This window comes from Aspergillus sclerotioniger (genome assembly GCF_003184525.1).
Source record: "Aspergillus sclerotioniger CBS 115572 chromosome Unknown BO94scaffold_5, whole genome shotgun sequence".
In the NCBI taxonomy this organism is placed as follows: domain Eukaryota; kingdom Fungi; phylum Ascomycota; class Eurotiomycetes; order Eurotiales; family Aspergillaceae; genus Aspergillus; species Aspergillus sclerotioniger.
This window is the reverse complement of record NW_020290995.1, coordinates 109574-126519: the sequence shown is the minus strand read 5'-3', so window position 1 is coordinate 126519 and position 16946 is coordinate 109574. Positions and strand designations below refer to the sequence as shown.

The 16946-nt window shown below is 50.1% G+C and overlaps 6 protein-coding genes across 6 annotated transcripts; 3 read left to right on the top strand and 3 right to left on the bottom strand.

Moving 5' to 3' along the window:
* Positions 1–627: 627 nt before the first annotated feature.
* On the bottom strand, positions 628–6532 carry BO94DRAFT_563445 (uncharacterized protein; the record flags this gene model as incomplete). The annotated part of the gene is made up of 5 exons (XM_025614361.1): positions 628–798; positions 844–3004; positions 3052–3152; positions 3199–4645; positions 4698–6532. 5 exons carry the CDS (start codon positions 6530–6532, stop codon positions 628–630), a joined length of 5715 nt encoding a protein of 1904 aa, XP_025470651.1.
* Positions 6533–8590: 2058 nt separating this feature from the next.
* Positions 8591–9532, top strand: BO94DRAFT_312292 (uncharacterized protein). The gene has a single exon (XM_025606833.1). The coding sequence runs from the start codon at positions 8824–8826 to the stop codon at positions 9343–9345; it is 522 nt and encodes a 173-aa protein (XP_025470650.1). The 5' UTR covers positions 8591–8823; the 3' UTR covers positions 9346–9532.
* A 1330-nt stretch (positions 9533–10862) lies between these two features.
* Positions 10863–11711, top strand: BO94DRAFT_543178 (cell wall mannoprotein 1 family protein; the record flags this gene model as incomplete). The annotated part of the gene is made up of 1 exon (XM_025613124.1): positions 10863–11711. One exon carries the CDS (start codon positions 10863–10865, stop codon positions 11709–11711), a length of 849 nt encoding a protein of 282 aa, XP_025470649.1.
* A 607-nt stretch (positions 11712–12318) lies between these two features.
* Positions 12319–13603, bottom strand: BO94DRAFT_582311 (uncharacterized protein; the record flags this gene model as incomplete). Its single annotated transcript, XM_025615470.1, has 2 exons — positions 12319–12476; positions 12532–13603. The coding sequence occupies 2 exons, from the start codon at positions 13601–13603 to the stop codon at positions 12319–12321; spliced, it is 1230 nt and encodes a 409-aa protein (XP_025470648.1).
* A 263-nt stretch (positions 13604–13866) lies between these two features.
* On the bottom strand, positions 13867–15382 carry BO94DRAFT_312272 (uncharacterized protein). The gene has a single exon (XM_025606832.1). It carries the CDS (start codon positions 14968–14970, stop codon positions 14077–14079), a length of 894 nt encoding a protein of 297 aa, XP_025470647.1. The 5' UTR covers positions 14971–15382; the 3' UTR covers positions 13867–14076.
* Positions 15383–15471: 89 nt separating this feature from the next.
* BO94DRAFT_509818 (uncharacterized protein) lies at positions 15472–16400 on the top strand. The gene is made up of 3 exons (XM_025609713.1): positions 15472–15792; positions 15856–15939; positions 15998–16400. Exons 1-3 carry the CDS (start codon positions 15519–15521, stop codon positions 16162–16164), a joined length of 525 nt encoding a protein of 174 aa, XP_025470646.1. The 5' UTR covers positions 15472–15518; the 3' UTR covers positions 16165–16400.
* Positions 16401–16946: the final 546 nt, after the last annotated feature.

The window sequence follows — 16946 nt, the reverse complement described above, 5'->3', positions numbered from 1 at the left end:
GCGTCGCCCACATCGCATATTGATGTCCGTCACATTGAAGTCTCTGGATGCAGACGTTCTCCCATCAGTTCCTACATGCTAGGTTCTTACCACAGAGACAGTCAACGTACCTGTGTGAAACGCACGGACAGACCGGAACCCGCGCCCGACGTATAAAGAGCATCCCTGAATCCGAGCTTGCAGTTGCTCCTGTCAGTCGACGTGGATGCCGATCGAGGGGTTGAGGATGGATGGGTAGCAAACTGCCGACGCGAGGCGAGACACGTTGCACCGGATGAAGGCTAGCCCCTCCCGTGCTGGGATGCCCGCCTGATAAGGCGGTGCACGGATTGGCGGCTGCCCTGATCTAATCCTCGTCTTTCAACAATCCTACATGAGACCTCTGGCGAGACCGGCTTGGATGCATCTATCATGGCGCTCGCCATGGCGGCGTGACGTGTATATGTCTGAAAATACCGCATCGCATCCATCTGCATATCACGAAATTGACGGAGGGCAGAATCCCCCGCTGCGACACAATCCATCCTCTGCTAGAGACCGCAACGTTTATCATTTTCCTGCTATACCACTATCCTGCTATACCACTATTATGCTAGTCTCAAGTATCCAGCGCAAATAACACCCGGTTCAATAAACACCATCAAACTCTGGCTCTCGCAGGTCAGAACCAAACTCCACATCCATGTCATCTGCTCTACGAGTCCCCGGTGCAGGCTGATGATTGATCCCGCCCACTGGCGCGTCACACTGCGGGCAGCGAGCTTCCTCCATCGGCATGCCGCACTCTCCCACCGTAAACTGGACTGCGTTAGTAGTTGACGGGCATCAAAGGGTGGGTCTTACCGGATGATTGTTTTCACAGTAGTACCAATGGCCGGTCCCACTGAACTGCAACGCCATGGCCTCATAGACCTGGCGTCTCTCTTCCGTGGTCACGGAGCTGTAGAATGTCCCACCTTTGACCAGTATCCTTGCTCGGCCAATGTCCTCGCGCAACGACCACAGAATCCTCTCGTGACGCAAACACATCTGATCACAAGCTTCCAAATCCTCGAGCGCCTTTGCACGAATCAAGGCCTCGGTAGCCCCATGAACCGGGCTACCCTGTGCTTGGAAATTGCTAAGAGATAGCATCGAGAATTGGACATGATAGATACGGGATTCAACTTCCTGTTGCAGGAATCTGGCTTCCTGGCAGTAGCTCGCTAAACCTAGACATTTGATCAGAAGGCTCGGGATCTGGGCCCTGACCACTTGTCCAAGAGTATCCCGGATGCCTGGGTCAATGGTCTTGTTGCTGCAGATTCCATGCAAATCCAATAAAAGAAGCCAGTTGAGTCGCAGGTTAAGAACATGGCCGCGTGATTGAAACCCCGTCTGAATATCCGACTCGTTGAATTGAAAGGAGGTAGCAGGCATGGCACGTCCTCTCGCCGCTGCAGACGCAAAGATACTGTTCACCCTCCCAAATGGTTGTTCGGATTTAGCCACAGATTTAGTAAAGTCTTTGATCCGCTTAAGGAGTCTGTTTCCACTTCTGCGATAGGCGTCAACTGAGAGTTTGACCTGATTGACATCATTTTTTTCGACTGCTTTCTGCGACCAGTTCCGGACGAACTTGGCCCTTTCGCCCTCCATATCCCTCTCATGCTTGCCAACCTCCCCCACCAGATTCCCAAACGTTGTATTTGCATGAATGGCAAATCTTTTCGTTGCTTCATCGAGGAATGACTGCTTGGTAATCCGATTATAGCGATCAATATCGCGGAGGGGTGTGCGGCAGTCTGGACACCCTTTAGGGCGCCCGGAATCCAGGACTCGGTAGGTCGTCTTTGGGGCGATCAGTTTACGCGTCGACGGCTCTATCTCATAGTGGTGCGATATCTCCATTATACCATCCAGGGAGGATGCGATGTAGAAGTGGCCACATGAGAGAAAGATCAATGGTTCCTTATCGACGTCGATTTCCTTGTATGTCCTGAAATCGAGCACGTCGACAAACCGCTCGAGAATATCCTGTCCACAGCAATCTCGGCAATACTGAGACTTTGGACACCTTTCTCCGCAAAGTCCAGGGCATTGATGCCCACAAGGGAGTTTCTTCTCACATCTTAAACTGCAGGGAAGGTTGCTACAAGGCACGGCACATGGTAGATTACACCGTTTTTGGTGCTTGCACCCCCACCCACATGGCTCTGCGCATGGGGGACACGGCTCACTGCATTTATTTGCACAGCGGCTATGTCTACAACGCACTTCGCAGGCCAGGCCACAAGGTCGACACGCAGTGCCTGCATGACATGGTTGGCGACAGGCATGTGAGCAAGTTGAGAATGGTCTCCCACATGGACTTTGGCAAGGGCCATGGTCAACATGGTAGGAATCACCCTCCCCATGTCGGCATTGCCAGCATAGATTCCGACAATTATGACCACAAAGCAGGGGACTATCGCATCGGCTGGAGCATCTCATGGTGTCGCTGTTCTCGAAGCAGCGTATCTTGATTGTGTGGCCACAACGGTTCATTGTGCGGACAACATGCTGTGTGCATCGTACCGTTTCAAGATTGCCCATGCGCTTGCATTCAACACGCTCGGTTCTATGCCCACACGGGAGGAGAACATTGTAAAGCATCTCCATACATTCTCCACATGGTTCATGACATTTTCTAGGGCATGCGTGACCACACTCCTTCATTCGGGTACATAACTCCATGCACCTTACTGCTTTGTGCTGCCTCTCTGAATGGCATTTCACCATGCAGATGTGTCCGCAGTTCAGCCGTAGTCGACACGTCTCCGCGCACCCTCCTTCAGGCGCGTGTATGGAGAAATCATTCGGACAGGAGACATGAAACCGGTTATTCGGATGACGATCGCAACGGAGCTCGAGCTTTGGACCAATATTTGCGCCCTTTTCTAGCAGTTGGATGACCGATGACCACATCGGTGCGGTTGAGGCTGTACTTGCATCGCCGACTATGTACATACCATGCTTCGCACGACTATAAACCGCTTAGCATTAATATACCCTAATAGGCAGGTCACTCACCTCAGTAGAACGTTGATCCGGTTTGGCATTTTGAGGAAGCCGCAATTTTGATATCGGTTGCTGCGAACGAGAGAAACGATGATTATACTGGCTTCTTCACCCTAAAGATACTGTCAGAGCTACCACTGCATTGGATGAGATGCTTACCTGGAAGTTGTCTACTGTGGCTAATCGGAGCACATCCAGTAGGCACCCCTTTCGGGTATTGTCTTGCCTAGTGTACCATCTGCCCTTCCCATTCATGGCAGGCCCTTCTTGCATTTCTAGCTCTTCCGACTCGTTCAAGGCGTCCGAGTCTGTCTCGCTGATGATCAATGCCATTTCCTTTCCCAGCACATCCTTGAGCATCCTCAGCTGCCCAACGTATGGCGTCAGAATGGCAATTTCACCCGGTCCATACTTTCCCTGCTGACAGAGATACCTCACCAGCGCGGTTACCATGCCGATCTCCCAGGTGTTTGTCTTGCTTTGCATTGGCTCTGCGGGGTCAGTGAGATCCTCTGCATGGCGATGGTCCAGCCAGAACAATCTTCGCTCAAGACCGGGGATATCAGGATATGAAGCCGTTGTCGCATGATCTTGAAGCTTTGGGTATAAAGTCTCCCGGACAAGGCTCGAGATTGACGGATGCATCCGTCGTTGATGGCTTAATTGCATGACAGGGAAGGAGTACTCCGGATTAGTCTGCATCTCCGTGCTATTCGGTCTCACCTCCCCAGACCGATAGTTGGCAAGCCGCTCAAAGAGTGACTCATCAAGGTTGTGCTTCAGCCCTGGGCCATCTGATTCCATTGACAGCTTGAGGTTTGAGATCCGAGGGCGCAGTTGTAGGTGATCCCCAATTAGTATGGCATGCTGGATCGAAGGTATCAACGCAGTCAGAACATGCGACTCTAAAACTTCTGCAGCCTCTTCGCATATGAGCACCTTGGCATGAAGATTACGTAGCAGATCGGCGTTATTGGCTAATTGAGTGGTGGTTACACCGACCACTTGAGACTCATTCAGCCGTTGCAAGTCGGACAGATTGTAGGATGAGGTAAGCCATTGCTTTTCCACTGAATGGGCGCGTAGAAGAGCTGAAAGTTGTTGCGTAAGCTCTGCCAAAGCCGTCTCCTGCCAGTAATTTAGAAGATTAATCCGCTCCGAGGTCTTCAGCGTCCAAATGTCCACCTGAAGTAGTTGATCAATAGAACGCTTAGAATGGCCATCGCTCCCATCACCAGGGGCGTCTCCGGAAGCCCACTTCTTTATTGCGCCAGTTTCTCCTTCAGTAGTAGATTCAGAAACCATGCTTCTCGCTTGAATAGGGAACTTTCTCTTCAAAAGTCTGAGAACAAGACTGAGGTTGCCGCCCTCTGCAGTTCGGAGCAGCTCCTGAATCCTGCCACCCAGTACAACCAGCTTTCCTCGTGATTCGTCCCTTATCCTTGGAAGGCCTCGGATTCGGGGTCCCGGTTCCTGCTTCTTCACGTCTAAAGACAAGGCCTCGATATGTGGAGATGCACTCCGCGGGCCAATCCTTATGATATTGGAAATTCCCGAATTCAGAAGGCCATCAAGAAACTGATCCAATGCATGGGCAGTGTAACACCTGGGATTCATGAGTAAGTCAATGCAACGCAACGCAGACAACCTTCACTTACACGCATAATATTGGTCCCAAGTCCAGTAGGCATTTGTTATGCAACAGGCATCGGGCGAGCTGCAGTCCAACGTACGACTTTCCAGTCCCTGGAGGGCCTTGAATCAGCGCAATCTTGCGCCTAAGAGACCAAACCAGTGCATCCGCTTGGCCTTCGTCTAAAGCGGTTTCTTTTGATAGTTGTGTTGCTAATGCCCGTGGGTCCTGGTAGAGAGACATAGACAACAGTTGATTAGGTATATTGGCGCTGCTTTCTTTGCAACGGGAAAGGCAAGAAAGATCAAGATTTATCCCAGATTGAAGATATTCCGGAGGCGGTATACTGATACTGTTGGTGTTGGGGCTGCTCTCTAGGGCCTCGTTCAGCTCAATGTTATCCACACTAGGAGCTAGCCATGCAGAAAATGGCATGCGTTCTGGATGTTCGTGCAATATTTGTAGGCATCGTAAAACTCCCTCAAAAGAGTTATATGGCACGGCAGGAAATTCAACAAGTATTAGGGGTCTTGCAAAGGGCCTATTCGTTGAGAATGAAATAAGTCTTTGCAAGCCCCGCGAATCAGTTGGATTCGCTAGCGTCAGTGTGACCATCGCTCTGTTGGCATCGCTGACGACGTCGCTGACACGATTAGGCTTCAGGGGGCTCTGCTTGGCATTGTCGACATAGCTAATCTCCCTTTTCGATACAAGTAGGAAAATTGCAGATGCGTCATCCGGATCTTCTGCATCCAGCAGGGCCAACAGTGTTCCGCCCTTTCTCAAAGCTTTTGAATCGATCCACCATTGCTTTCGCTTTGCCAGGCTCATCTGCTTGAGTCGATGTAGCTGGTCAAATTCTATGTCCACTTCCACTCCCCTAAATTCTGATCGTATTCCGTAGACCTCGGCCCCCGAGTACACTCGAATTGGTGTTGGACTGTTCTCGCGGAGAAACTTGCGCTTCAGTCGCCAATCGGAGCCGTGAACAATAAGCCCCCACGTACTTATTATCAACCTAATACTTTCACGGAGCACACCGGATGTATCCTCTCTCAGAAGACGGAACTGAGTATCGAGGAGTCGACGAATGCCTCTTTCATGATGTGGAAAGGGGGTATCAGCTGAGCATCGTGCGGGAAGAAACTCGGGTCGGTCATCATCGCTGAGGATTTCGGAAATTGTAGGTAGGATCTCAATACGTGAAATGGCGGAATGGTCGTTATCATGTCTAGGGCCGAGCTCGGACAATTTTCCGGGGAGATCAACGACAAACTCGGGGAAATGTTGCGTGGGTGTAGTCGCGGCTCTGTCAATATTTAAGGCAGAGATTGCGTCTCCCATAGAGAGAATCTCCCTGATCTTGAGTATGTTCACATGCGCTAACTGGAGGTCGCGGTCACCAACGTCAGGCTTCGGGTTCTGGGCATGATAACAACTGTAGAGTTTGTCAACGATCCCTTTGAGGCCGGCTTGTATAGCAGCCTCCTGGTTCAAGGTTATAGTACTAAGAAGTGCTTTCGAAACCAGAAGTAGCATCTCGCTCCGTGATCCATCAGCTCCAATCTGGGTCAAAAAGTCTGTCATTCGTGCAAAGAAGGCAATGCCCCTTTTACCTCCTGGCCCGTAGATAACATTGTATATCGTTCCCACAGCCTTCTCAAGTATAAGTGACGACAATATTACGTCGTGAGAGACCAGACGAAGGAATAAAACACAGTGTGTATCGAACATCGGCATCAAAACGCTGTAAGACGTTGCAAAATCAGTTTCGACGATTTGCCGTACTTTATGAAGTCCAGACTCAGTGGCCAAATCTTCAACGAATATCCGTCGTGTGTCAGGTGAATCATCGATCATTGCCAGGCCAGTTGCGAGAAACTCTTCCATTTGAGCAGCTGAAAGCTCTGGACAGGAATGAACGATAGATGTCTTGGGCCTGAAAGGTCTATTTAATGGTCTATCTTATTAGCATCATGCGCTTACTACTTATAGACCAAGTGAAGCACTTACCTGTACCCAGTCGGTAATGTCTCAGCGGAATAACTGTCGCGTTGTGCAAGCTGGAGACGGGATGCGCAGTCACTTGTCTGTCTGATATTCTTGCCTCTGAATCTATTCGTAGACTTCCTTTTATCAGGGCCAGCTTGTGAAGATGCCATCTTGTCACAAGTGACAGTGTTCTGGGCGCCACCGCCGTTACCTGCATGACCTATGGCAGCTCCTTTCCCACGATGGGGCAGTTTAGGGATTTTATCCCGGCCTGCCATTGTAGATGCCATGTCCTCAAAGTCTGGGCTAGATTGATGGTCTTTTTAGCGCGTAGCTAATTAACTGTGATGCAGGAACAACCGTGAGCGAAAGATGGTAGAGAGGGGAAGTATACGGTGGGGTCAGACACTAAGCCTATTTGGGTCGAGAACGGAAATGGCCGCGAGAACACAGAAGGTCGGGGATATCATTGAACAAATATCAGGATGTCCTCCTTTTAGTCCGACGTCATCTGGTCCTAGTATCTTACATTTTGATCGGAATCAACCTTGTGGAGTCTATTGCCGGTTTGTGCAGATAAGTACTGGAGTTTAGAGGTGAAATATATATATTCATAGCCTCACTACGGAGGTACTACTACACATGGGTTCATTTAAATCTCTAGGTCCATCCCATTGCTCCCACATGTCAGTATCTTCTCATATATATCCATAGGAAATGCGACACAGAGTATGCGAGATATCAGTAAAGTTGATGATGTGCTGAGTCTAACCAAGCCGATTTACTTCTGTCACATACAGTTCTAGATTTAGCTACAGCTTCTTATTAGTCTGGTGTTTCAAGCTAATTCTGTTGCCTGATAGTAGCTCTTCAGTTCACTTGTTCTATGACTTGTTATACATTGCCAGTACACACCGCTTACACCTTTATGGAGAGGGGGGAACCTCCCCAGTATATATTCAGATTGTGTTTCTACGTAGATTCAGGCTGGAGTTCTGGATTAAGTACTGTGCTTTAAATTGTTTTTTTGGGTTTTTTAGAAGTGATTGATAAAGCTCTTGCACTTCATTATGTCTTTTGATATGCTTATTTGGGCCCTTCACGGCTGTTCAGATTATCTTGAGCTACATGCTTTTGTAAACGTGTTGTGTGATGCTTACTGAGGCGCTTCGCAACCCCTTGGACTGTGGACGACCGAAGGCTGTCCGCAGGCCTGGACCTAGTATTCATTACGGCGGAGTTATAACATCACATACGACGCCTTGCCAATAACTACCAGGATCAACAATAGGTCGATGTCGCTTTCTCATTCGTACCTGACTGGAGAAATGAGCACGTACATTATAAGGAACAACTACTTAACCTACACTCCAGTAAACGGGGAGTTTGGATAATCGTGTATTGAGAGGAGGCAAAAAGCACAAAAAGCACAAATCGAGAGGCGTATTTATACGACTAATAAATAAGTATCAGGTCTGAGTAAGCGGTTAAATATGCAGGGTAGATTTTACCCTTTTGCATGGAATAAAGACTGGTCGCCTGGATGGACAGAATGTGCCTGAAAACAGGACGAAAGGGATCTGGGCTGTTGGGAAGTCTATTTCTGGTTCTATAGATGACGATCGTCGGATCCGAATCCACGAGTCTCCAACAGCTGGATGGACCAATGTGAATGAATATGATCACACATAGAGGCAAATCTAGATGAGGCTCTGCTTCCTGGAATAGAACACGCTCTAAGAAATGGATGATTGTTTCGCTTCTAACCTTCCAAACTGAGCCTTGTTGTTAAACCTTTCTTGCCTCCAAATCTAAAAGTCAAATGTTAACCCAAATTCTAATTGAACGGGAACCCACTATTGAGAACGAGTCAAATGCGGAAGTGATCCAGTGGGGTTATGATCTTCCATTATGAGACGCTGGATGCCACAACAGACATCAGAGGCTGTACGGGTAGAAGAACTAAGAGGAAGCATTCAGCCTGGCAGACGTCGAAAAATAACTGCAGATCTAGCTAGATGAAACATCACATCTTACACCGTAGTCAATGACTATGGAATTGCTGCATCTCGCCCATTATTCTGTGACAGCAAAAGCTCATAATCATTGCAGTCTTGAAGAAGAACGTTGAAATACTGTTCTGCCGTCAAAGATACATCATGCGAGTCCACTTGAGCAAAGGATGCGGGCTTTTTCTCCGCCGCCCACGAGAGGCGCCTGGATTGGGTCGCTTTGAGCCCGGATCATCCAGTCCAAAGCTGATGTGCGGATTGGAAGGGGTCAAAGATGTCAAGCCAAGTTGGCCACAAGCCAAATATGGACTAGACCAGGGTGTAGCCCGCTACCGATGGGTCGACGGCTTCCCAGTTCCGCGACCAAAGGGTAATGAAAAGCACGGTCATCGTCCGGGGGTGAACACCTCATGTCCGAAATTTTACTCAAATCCCCAGCACTGGCCCGTTGGGGCTCCATCGTACCAACACTACAATGACCTGTGGCGTCTCAGATCCCGTGTCATGGTGTCACACATGGATGAGCGGATCTCGGAGCTCAGTTTCTGTTCACAGCGGTGCTTGTTCATAGTCTATGCCAGGGTAGATAGTAGGCAAGCTAAGCATGACCGTTGCCACTCAGCACCAGAGGAGGGAGTGGAAGACGGGATGAGCGTCTCATTGGATTAGACCGTTGCAGAGGGATGGTGAAATCCGAGGTCCTCATTGTCACACCGTGAGTCGAGTCCACAGGCCTTGCATGATCTCATTTGGCCCCATTCAATCAATAGGCGAGCGATATTATATTTTATTCTTTGTAATAATCTCCGTCATAAATCTTATTATAGTGATTATGCCAATGAAAACCACCCAAGTGGCTGGGCGCGGTCCGAAGGCATCTGTCTACTAGCAGAGCTCAAAAGTCAGCACATGCCAGGTACGGGATCGGATAGCTAAACCAGGCTAGCAAAGAAAGCGTGCCACTAATTTCAAAACCGCTGTAACGCAGAGCCATCCCTACGCCTGCAGGCAAGTTGTTGTTGCTGTCCGCCCGGTCCGAAAGATCACGCAATCTTGAAGGCGTAGCGGAAAAGGGATATCAAGCAGCTTTGCTGAAAATTGTGCTGAAGAGAGGCTCCTGAGTGAGGTTGAGGCAATTCCTGAGGTGCCAGAGTAATATCCAGGCGTCGCATCAATCGGTCTAGACGGATCAAGGCGTGCTGGCAAAAAGACGGGACTTGATCAAAGTGGTAAAAGTGGTAAAAGTGGTAAAAGTGGTCATGGTGGGGTCGGGCGATCGCGGAGGTCTTTCCGAATTGGGGCGTGGTGTAGAGGATCGCCGGGGAAAAGTCGTTTCGCCCAACGAGAAGGCTCGAAAATGAGTCGGACCAGTGCGGGGTACCGGCCTAGTGTCCGTAGGGTTGCACCCGCTAAACCCACTCACCACCAGGTTCTCCCTCGCTACGCTGCTCGTATGTCTCACTTTCCCCCTCGGACCCTGAATTTGCCGACGCACTGCAGTCCAGTTCTTAGCAGCCATGCCATTAATTCCCTAGTCCTAAGCAAATGAGAATCCGGGGGCGGGCCAGGTAAAAAGGTCATCACAACGCCACAACGGCCTGGTCGCCAACCAACGAAGTCAAATTAATTGCTTCTCACGAACAGTCCTTTGTTAATCAAGTCAGGTGCGCTTTCTCCGCGCTTCCATCTGCTCCTGCTGCTACTGCTGCTATGGTTCCATTAGGATCATCCCAGCCGATGGCGACAACTTGGGCAGGACGTGCCAGAACAATCCGGGAAGCCTTCAAGGTTCCGGCCACACTGAAAGAGGGAAAAGAGCACCGGCCCTGCAATCAAAGGCATTGGCCCAGAACAAATACCACAAGGACGATCCTTGGAGCACGTCCCAGGCACGAACCCATTTGTTCTCATTCATCGGGGTCAACATCTTGGTCCAGGACCCACCGACCCCAGAATTGCAGGCAAACCTTCCCCTGGTCCACAGTTTGTCCTCGGCCACCGTATACCCTCCATGTGAGTTCCCTCTGCTTCCTCGTGTATATATAGAGGCTCATCCACGGCCTTCAGGTAGCAATTCATCAGAGCCAGTCTCAGCCTCAAGCATTCGTTCAGTCTTCCGGTCTTTCATCTATTTTCGCTTTTACTCCCTTAATATCTATTCATTCACCGTCGTTTACGTCGCCAAAATGAAGTTCACCACTGCCCTGTTCACTATGCTGGCCACCAGTGTCATGGCCACCCCCACCGTCGTCGAGCGCGATGCCTCCTCCATCACCGACGTCCTGTCCCAGATCCAGACCCAGGTCCAGTCTCTCGACTCCGCCATCAAGGCCTACTCCGGTGGCGATCCCAGCAAGGTCGAGTCGGCCTCCAGCTCCTTGGTCTCGGAGATCACCTCTGGTGTGAGCACTGTCAACAAGGCTTCTGAGCTCAGCTCCACCGATGCTCTCACCATCACCGGCCCTGTCCAGGATGTCACCAAGGAGGTCCAGACCACCATCAGTGATCTGATTGCGAAGAAGGATAACTTCGTCTCTGCTGGTGCCGGAGGCAAGGTCTACTCCCAGCTCGAGGAGCAGTACACTGCTTCCAAGAACCTGGCCGATGCCATCACCTCCAAGGTCCCGTCTTCTCTGTCCAGCATCGCCAGCTCCCTGGCCTCCGGTATCACCGACGCCATCCAGAAGGGTGTCGACGCCTACAAGGACGTTGCCAACTCCTCCCCCAAGTCCAGCGCTACCTCTGAGGCCTCCTCCGCTACCTCCGCCGCTTCCGCTGCTTCCTCTGCTACTGAGGCTGTCACCACCGCTGCCGCCGCCACCACCGAGAGCACCACCGAGAGCGCTGCCGCTTCCACCAGCTCCAGCCCCGTCATCCCCGCCTCCTCCGCCTCCACCACCCCCAGCGGCTCTGCCACTCCCTCCGCTTCCGCCTCTGCCACTCCCTCCCTCTTCACCGGTGCTGCCCCCATGGACCGCTGCAACTTCGCCCTGGGCGGTGCTGTTGCTGCCGCTGCCATGGCCATCGCTGTCTAAGCGACGCCAACTTGGATGACTGATCGTGTGACCGACGAACGAGGTGACGAGGCTAAGCTCCACGACAGTTTGACTACTGTCGCAACAAGGCACTGGGCTTGCCATATATAATTCACCATTGAGGCTTGGATCCTATAACAGACTTGTGTCTACATATTGTATCTTTCTGTGACTTTACCTTGGTTTATCTGATCTTGTCTTGCTACATCTCTAATACAATCTATTGCAGCAATATCTATCGATGTTGCGCGATTAAATAACATTCTTCACTACGTACCATGCCTCAATCGTAGAAAATGACTTGTTCCATCCCATCATCGCCTAAAAGCTGAATAGAAAACAATGGAAAGAAAACAAAAAGCACCACAATTAGTACCACATTATCGCCTGACGACTAGAGACTCACTGAAAATGCCTAGACGTTACGATTCTACGCCATGTTATACTGTACTGCAATTCGGACTTCATTAACGCAGCCACCTGAGACTGATCACTAAACTAGACTATGGGAAATGCTAATCCTCGAACTGCACCTGAAGATATGACATAAAAAGAAGTAAGAAGAAAAAAGAAACCAGACGAAAAAGAAACACTACTCAGAGCTCAATTAGATCTTAGAGACGGGTACGGTCTGCTCGCGATCAAACACTTCATGGAGAGAATCGAGGTCAATCGGAACTCCAGAGACAGACCCGTTCTTGGGCTCCTCAAGTTCTTCCGCATCGAAACACCTCACTTCAGGGTGAAGATGGTCGTACACGCGGTCTGATAAGATCATGTTAGTGGGGTGTTTGTGTAGAATTATGGACGGGCTACTTACCCTTGGAGACTTCAATGATCATTCTATGTGCCGCTGCATACTGGACATATTCGCAGAGGTAGGGCAGCTTTTTCTTCTTGAGATCACGACGAGGCCCATTCCGCTCCTGATCATTGGTACTCAAAGCGTCGCTGCCGATGGTCGACGGAACGATGTTCACCATGACCTCGCGCATGCGGGACTGGGCGACGTTGCCGCGGCTATCGTCAATAGTGAAGCCAAGATCTGACTTCTTTGACGCGGATGAGACGACCCAGTCGACGATGATCACTCGGTTCTCCTTGCCTTGTATGCTGTCGGCGGTTTCTATGCAGGGGAGTGCGTCGAAACGTAGAACGTTCGCCTGGATGAGCTTGTGTAGTGCCTGTAGGTAAAGGACCTTCTGAGCTTTGTAAAGACAAATCACGGTTATCTCGGTCGGGAGATAAGCGGTTGATTCCATGCAGCAGAGAATCAGGGATATCACGGCGTAGAGGATGTTATGATTGAGACGAGACTTGCTATGCGGGTCAACGAAAGCCTCGCTACCTTCGATGCTTAGCACAATGTTGCCTGTGTCTAGTGGATAGTTGAGGTCATAGAGGTCTCTGACCATCGCGTCCCATCTGGGGTCAATAGTCAGGCCTTGGGTGGAAACATGGCTTTTCATCATGGAGTTGTAAATCCTCTTATTTAACCATCCGACGAAAGCATCGCGGAATCTTCGTTGCTCGGTGAGTTTCGTAACGGGGTGGTTCATTTTTGTCGCTCGACGGAAAAATGATAACTGTAGTTGGAGGGCAAATCCATTATATACTGGGTCGTCCTGGGCTGAGAGAACCGTGGGCTGGGGTTGCTCGAGGTCTCCACTAATCACCATGCCGATGACCTTTGCTCCAGAACGGAGGCAGGCAATGGGAATCCAACTGTTCAGTTCTACTTCCTTGGGGACTTCGTCTCTGATAAGGATGATTGATTTGGCATTTCGACCGAAGTTGGAGGCCACGATGGGAGACCCAGCAGTATTGTTTGTGCAAACGAGTAAATTCGCCTGCTGAACCACATGCGCGACGACTTTTGCAAAAGCGAACATTGCTTTGTTGCTGTATTTCTTTTCCCAGTAACGGAATGGAGTCTCCTTCATCATTTTGAGGAATCCTCAGACCTCTGCGAACATATCAACACCCTTGGCTTCGTGATTACCGCCTCCAATATTGCCCGGTCTGGGATAAGCCTGAGAAGTCTTGACTTTCTCTTCCGGGGGATAGGTGGCTATCAGTTTGAGACCAGTCCTCTCTGCATCTTTTGCGACGGCAACTACCTTTGCTTCAAGTGAGAATTTCGGCAGTGCGTAGTGTTTCAATCGGTTCTCACTGACGATGGATTCAGCGATCTGAAGCATGAGCATCTGTACCGCCACATCAGAGTCGTTTGAGCTCTCGTCTGGGGTGGTAGGTCTTTCCTTGACTGCTGGTGAACCTGAATTTTTCCAGGTATATTCTTCCGATCCTGGACGGTAGACACGCAGAGGAATCATTTCGTGACCCACTTGCGAACTAAAGTTCTCTATAGTGGTACAGATCGCATCGGCCGCATAGTGGCTAGGAGCCGTGAAAGAACCTGGATACCGAGGCTTAGATAGACACTGCTCATTCCAACTATCAGAAATGTCTTTCCGGCTCCGGGAAAACCCTGGATAAGTATCGCACGTCCCGGAAAGGAGGCACAGTTTCGAAGGCACTCCCTTTTGTCTTCAGACCAGTCAAGGCTACCGTGCGAGACAATATGATCAATGGCTGAAGTGACCGTATCTGGCTTAAGACCATGCTCGGTAGCCAAATCATTAACCTTCCTCACACCGGAGTGCTGGTTTAGCAGGAGTGGCCGCCACTTGTTCAAGTATCCAAGTTCATTATCATGCACTACACCGCAAAGGCGGTTTATAGCATCAACCTGTCTCTTTGCTCCGCTCTCCGAGATGCTCATAGACATGGTCACACGGATGAACTTTGGCCTTTCGCCCAGTGCCGTGGAAAAAGGCCGAAACCTTTCCTGGTCCTTTTTATGAATATAGAATATGCAACCCGATCCGTACGGTATGTTAAACACATTGGACATTAAGATCGCGGTGCACTTCCAACTGCCTTTCTTCTCTGCAGTTGGAGGGACAAACGTCAGTTGAGCGACTGAGATTTCCTTGATGCGAAAGTTTTCCTCTTCCTCTCTGAGTCGAGGGTTCAAATCGACCAAAGCGGTGATTCCATTCAACCCAATCGTGACAAAAGCAACAAGGTGGTCGTACTTTTGGATATGGTCATGGGACTCCTTTTCTCGTTTCCACTCCAGAAAAGACCCGTAGGCGAGGACAGTGGCGGCTTCTTCGAGGTCAGAAAACGAGTAACGGGGATGGAAACGGATCAGGCCACCGGTGTCCTTAACAATCGCCTCCCGGCCGACCATCCTATTCCAGAAAGTCAAAGGTCGGTGTAGGTTTGACAAATATGCTCCATATGGCCAGTGGAAGCAATCGTTGAAGCTCTCGTGGAGTCTGCGAGCAAGTTCGAAAACCTCTTGCTTTCTTCTTTGACGGGCGCCCTTTGGCTCATCGCGTTTGACAGACCAATCTATATCTTCAATTCGTAAGAAGCCTTTCTAGTTGAATCTATCTTCCCCAGTAACACAAAAAAAGTCCAATCAACCTCTCCTGGAAGATTGATACAGGTCCGCCCATCTTGTCCAGCAAGTACCAAGATATCTCCATAGTTGATTGAGCCAACGAGTGACGTAGACGCGTACCCGCCAGGCCAAATGCGCCCACAATGCAACCACGCTAATCCACGCTAAGCTTTCTGCTGGCCCCCGACTGGCCGAGAGGCACCCGCTTATCATTGCGCCCCGACGCAGCCTCCAATCGGGTTAGCGACCATATAAGCCGTTCGAAATCACCTCACCTCCAACGCCATCCATATTCTCACTTCCCCTCACCCCCTGGGTTCCTCTTGAACGCCATGGCTCCGAACTTCCCTCCCGACACTGCTGGCCCGGACGCAGTCCGTGCCTACATCGCGCGAGTCCTCGTCAAAAGATACGATGCATCCCCCGAGCTCGCAGAAAAATTGGCCAGCTGTTGGCAGCTAGGCCGGGGGTCTGAGCTCCGTGCTGCATCGTTGAACCATCTGCAAAGCGACTTTGGGAATGAGGCTGGCCTGTGCCTTCACCGCGCCATTCGGGAGGATATTATTGATGACTGGCAGGAAACAACAGCAGCGGCATTCACCATCTGTATGTTCATCCTTACCTCGTGTCACTAAATCCCATGGCCGGAATTAACAATCCTCTGTTCAGGGCTCGCATCTACCGCTACCGTCATCCATACCGTGGTTCTCGTTTTGTTTTTCTTGCCCGAATTGAGATTCCAATCTGCTTGCGGTAAACGATTCACCAGCCTGAATACAAAGAAAGCGCGACTGACTTTACTTCCGTATAGAACGTATCAAGCTGGCGAGGTCGCCCGCGTCGTGGTTGTTCTTCGGTGTCGCCATGTTGAACTATGCCTTCCAAAGACGACGTCACGAAAATTTGACCTCTGTCCCAATAGCGATTGCTGCGGGGGTTATCAGTATTGGGGTAGGGGTTCAGATGTTTACTCCCTAGATGCATATAAGCCGCCATTATAGAGCCCCTTTCTTTCTATATCATAGGATATCAAGGAACGCGGGGTTGGCATATTGGACGCCGGATACCTTCTCATACCAGGGACATCTGCATCATTTACTCCAGTACCATATACCCATGTACATTCGATGAATGGAGTATTGAATATTGCACATCCTCTTGACCTGCCTGAGACCTGCCTAGACATCAATGAACATGCTGATAGTACATGAAACGTCTTCTATTTTAGTAGGAAAGGTATTTGATGACTCTCGGGCCTATGATATCATCCCAATCATCAGGGCACCCAGAATAAAAGATCCATATCCATCAGCGTGTAAGTAAGTGGGTCTGATTCCACTGCTTCCAGATTCCACTCCGACAAGACTTTAGCCTTCAGCTCGTATCGGGCCCTTCTTCACGCCTGAGAGACCATAGTCTTGTTGCTGTCAATGAAATATGCTTCACACCATCGTGAAAGTCACCTTGGAGTTGTATCATCGGCAGCCGCTATCATATGGGATGGCCAGCCTTTTTCACTTTTTCCCATTCAAATGTTGCCATCGCTTCTATCTGCCAGCTCACTAATGTTTTCCCCGGATCTAGCCGCCCCGCCCCTAGAGTAGCCGCGTCCGATTTAGCCTCCGAAACCACCCGATACCTGCACCCACAGTGAGATTCCGACATAATCTCCTAACTGTGGGGTGCCAGTAGAGGCATGAAGTATCTGGTGAGGTGCTAGTGTTTCTTAGTAAGTCACTGTTCTATTTACTATAGAAATA